This window comes from Drosophila innubila, assembly GCF_004354385.1.
Source record: "Drosophila innubila isolate TH190305 chromosome 3L unlocalized genomic scaffold, UK_Dinn_1.0 0_D_3L, whole genome shotgun sequence".
In the NCBI taxonomy this organism is placed as follows: domain Eukaryota; kingdom Metazoa; phylum Arthropoda; class Insecta; order Diptera; family Drosophilidae; genus Drosophila; species Drosophila innubila.
The window spans coordinates 3,634,727-3,639,308 of record NW_022995376.1 but is presented as its reverse complement, the minus strand read 5'-3'; the positions used below and the strand labels follow the sequence as shown (position 1 = coordinate 3,639,308).

At 30.4% G+C, this 4,582-nt stretch overlaps 1 protein-coding gene across 1 annotated transcript; it reads right to left on the bottom strand.

Moving 5' to 3' along the window:
• Positions 1–3,958: 3,958 nt before the first annotated feature.
• On the bottom strand, positions 3,959–4,288 carry LOC117786742 (the record flags this gene model as incomplete). Its single annotated transcript, XM_034625101.1, has 2 exons — positions 4,088–4,288; positions 3,959–4,027 (listed from the first exon to the last, which is right to left on the bottom strand). Coding segments are annotated over exons 1-2 (270 nt in total), but the record flags the coding sequence as incomplete, so codon positions are not given.
• Between the last annotated feature and the right edge of the window lie 294 nt (positions 4,289–4,582).

The following is a 4,582-nucleotide window of genomic DNA, read 5'->3' as shown; positions in this document are numbered from 1 at the left end:
TCTCTGAGAGATCTAATTGCACTGGGTCGTATTAATCAAAAGGATCCTTATGATTACGAACCCTTTCATGAGTTTAAAGTGGCGGATTTGTATTGGGTTTGGTTGAATTTATTTCTGGGCTTCATGCTCGGATTAATCGCTTTCATTTGTGAGCTGATTCTTTATCGTTTGAAAAACTATGCTTAAATATATATTTAAAATACTACAATTAACAACAAAAGCGATTAATAATAACCTCAATAATATAGCATCAAAAACTATTTGTTTTATTTTAAATAAAAATGTCGAAATTTAAACGACTTTTATTGTGTTGGCAGTTTTAATTTGTAAAGTTTCTTGGTACAAGATTTGACCATCTTCTAACTCTCATAACTTTGTCAAAACTTAAGCGATTTAAATGCAGAATATCGTTTTGATCATTATTTGGCCTCTACTTTTATCCTGACACTTTTTCAAAAACTTCAAAATCGCATAACTTTGCCAAAACTGAACCGATTTTTAAACGGAATATCATTTTGATTATGTTTTGGATTTTTAATTCATTCTGCATTCAAATGTAGTTCATTTAGAAAATTTTATTTTGTTCGACTATCATAGCCATGGTTGATTTCAATGCTAAGGGTCCCCCCTTTGAAATTTCGAAAATTCAAAATATTAAATCTCAAGTTTTCACTTTTAATCAATTTCTTATATCATAATTAGTAAAAAACAACTCTTTAAATGTGTTTCTGAGAGCTTTCATTTTTCTGCAAAAAATCATGTCAAATTGAACAACAATTTTGACTTGTAAAGTTGCTAGCTCCAAAGTCTGACCAACTTCAAACTCTCATAACTTTGTCAAAACTGAACCGATTTTCAAACGGATTGTCATTTTGATCATGTTTTGGCATCTTAATTTATTCTGCATTCAAATTTAATTAATTTTGAAAAAAAGTTTTTTCCTCTGGTTTTCGATTTCAAGCCCCCCTTTGAAATTTTGAAAATTGTAAATTTAAAATTTTTAGTTTTCACTTTAAATCAACTCCTTATATCATAATTAGTATAAAACAAAACTAAAAACTTGATTCTGAACAGTGATAGTGAAATTGATAAACGTTAAAAGAAAATAGAAAGCACCTGCTGTCTAAATACCAGGTCGAAAAACACTATTAAAGCGCATTCTACGTCCATTGACCAGTCGATGGGTCAACACTCCCCACTAAACACTCCCTTATATCATCTCCTTCTCCTTTTTGCATCATCTATCTGGGCGAGTTGGTCGATAACGTTGACATAAATCAAACATTTTGCCAGCGGATTACTTTCAAAGTGTCAGCTGATGCCGTTACCGTTTGCCGTTGACAAGGTATTTGTTTGTTCAGCTTTTGTTTTCGAGCCAGGATCATTCAATCATCGGTGCCGGGACCAAGGACCCGGATAATTGTCGCTTACGTTGTCAGAGCATCGTTTTATGAAGATAAAACTGTTGAAATGTTGATGCAGACCGACAGACAGACAGACGGACAAACAGACAGAAAGACAAAGCGCGTTGGATTTGCTGCTTATTGCATTTTAACGCGTATTCTATGCCACATCAACTGTGCAAACTCGGCGTATACGCAACGCTCAAATTGATGGACGTTTATGGCAAATCGATGCGCCAATTGGCACTTTGTTGTTCTTGCCACCCAAAATGGAAAATTCAATTACAAAATGCACTGGAAAATTGACAACTGTCAAAAGATTTTCTCTGACAGCAAATCCAATTACAAGTGTATTTACTGCTGTAAGTCCTTTTAATCCTGGCCAGTATCTTTTTAAGTACTTTTAATGGATTTTTTTTTAAGTTAACTGAACCATTTCATATCAATCTCTTCAATCCCATAAAGATGGCATTGCTTTTGTTAAAAGAGAAACATAATTTTCAGCATTTAATTGTAATTTAATTTGTAAATATTTATTTGATTTGTGAAAACTAACAGCTGTCAGGTAAAAAAAAAAAAAACTGCCACTAATTACCAAAATCTCACTAATGACTAAAAAAAAACAAAAACTACTCTACCTTTATCAGATAATAATTGCAATTAATTTTCTATCAAATAACTCATTTAAATGGTTTTCGGTCCATTGAGCGTTAAATATCTAAATATTCAACGAAAAACTTTTACCATTATAATTGCCAAGCCAATTAATATATATATGTATACTCAAAATACGACGCATCTTTACTATATTATATTTTGTCAATTCTTTATCTGCGCAAATTTCGTACCGTACACTTTTTTTTAAGTAAGCTTCTGTGTTATTACATATATTGTTTTAATTTACTTACCTCACATTATTTTTGTTTATATTATTTTTATTTTTAGAAACTATCTTAAGTTGATAACAAATATATTTATTAATATCAAATTATCCAATCTGACATTAATCTGTTTTTTTCGTAGTTCTCTTTGAATTACTAATTTTTCATTAAATCTTCTTCTCGCAATATATTTACATAGACTTTGGTTATCCAAATTTTGTCAATAGCCACGAATAACTGAAATTGATACTCGCCAGAAGGTAATGGCAAGAATTGAAGAAACTCTTCTTTAAATACCAGCTCTCGTACAATAATTTCGTTCTAAAATTGCATTTGTTAGTATAAAATATTGTTATTAATTAAACTTTTAGCTTACCTCATAAGGACAAGTGTGATTAATATTCGATTTTCCTGCCAACATGTTCAGAAATATTTTCTCAAATGATAGTTTAGCATTCGCTTTTTTCATATTCTTGCAAAAGTTAAAAGTGCTATTAAACATAAATGGACGAAATCCATTGTATCGTCGCCAAAAGCTGAGATTTACCTGAAATTTAAAGTTTTTTTGTAAACAATAATTTTAAACAAATATATTTACTTACTATACAAGTGTTGATAGATCCTTTTAATATGACTGCGTGTATATTTAAGGCAACAATTCCACGGCCTAGCAGCTTAAGATGGCACTCATTAAAGTTGATATAGGATGCATCCAATACATCGCACTTGATGTTTGAATACCGAGTATTACTTTTAGAGCGGGTTCCAACAGAAAGCATTAAAAACGCGAACAGAAACCTATCACGTTCAAAAGCCAAATAAATATTAACTAAAATATCCAACTGAAATGAAAAATAAAATATTGTTTTTTTTTCGATACAGACCATTTTAAATTGTTATTATTGCTATGTTTGATTTTATCGATTATAATAGCTTATTTAAACGTTTTTCGGACCGCTTCACGTACTTATGATATTGGATTACAGTTTGTTTCGCTCTCTAATTTATATACTTTTAAATATTAGAATTAGAGCTTAAAATATAAACCTTCAAAAAAAATTGTTGCCTACTTTTGTGCGCTTTGGAAATTACATACAAGTTCAAACAAATCAAACAAATACAAAAGCAACTAAATGATGCGTATAATTCGTTTTAATTTTGAATATATATTTGTTTTTAATTTGCATATTTAAAAAAAAATGTAACTGGAAATTATTATTAAGCTTTCTAAATCCGATTAATTTATTTCGGTTACGGTTCCAGTTCCGGTACTTAAAATAAAACGTTTAATTTAGGTTTACGGTACCAGGTACCGTTTCCAGTATTATTGTGTTATTTCTCATAAATTATTCTTAATTTTTCAAAATATCTTCCTTTCGCAAAATATTGATAGAAACTCTTGTTTTCCATTGTCCGTCAGTAGCTGCCATAATCTGCACTTGGTATTCGCCGGAAGGCAATGGCAAGAATTTAAAATACTCTTCCTTCATTGTCAATTCCCGTACAACAATATCGCTCTGAAATCGGATTTATTAAATTATAATTTATCCAATACTTAAGTTTTTAACTAACCTCATATGGACAAGTGTGATTTATATTTGATTTTTCTGCTAAAATATTAAAGATAAATTTGGAAAATGATATTTTCGAGCTGCTTTTTGCCATATATTTGCAAAAATCTAAGGTGTGATTGAACATAAATGGACGAAATCCATTATATTTACGTAAAAGGCTGAGATTTACCTAAAATTTCGAAACCTATAAATATTATGATCGGATTAGCATGAATTTATATATACATACTTTAGCATTATTGAATGGTCCTTTCAAAAGTATGGCATGGACATTTAAGCCTATAATGTCGCGACCCAGAACATTTAGACGACACTCCTTATAGGCGCAATAGGATGGATCCAACACCTCACACTTGATGTTGGTAAAACGATTGATGGTTTCCAAATAAACTCCACCGAACAGCAATAAAAGCGCTAACGGAGTCCACATCGTGTGTCATGAAGAAATACTAAACGACTATTAACTAAGAGACTAGATGTAAACATTTAAACTCTGATTCTATCAGATAATTACTATATAAGCAATTTATAGTAATTTACCAATCGTTTTTAATAACTTACTTAAACGTTTTATGGACCAGTAATCACGTACTGTATTTGTTTGTAAAAATTGCTTTGTTAGTTGTAAACGAACTTCATTATGCAAATCGCAACAGAAAAAATGTCAAATTGTGAGTATAAATTATACAGCATACTTTTCATCGCATTTGGTCAACATTTTTGT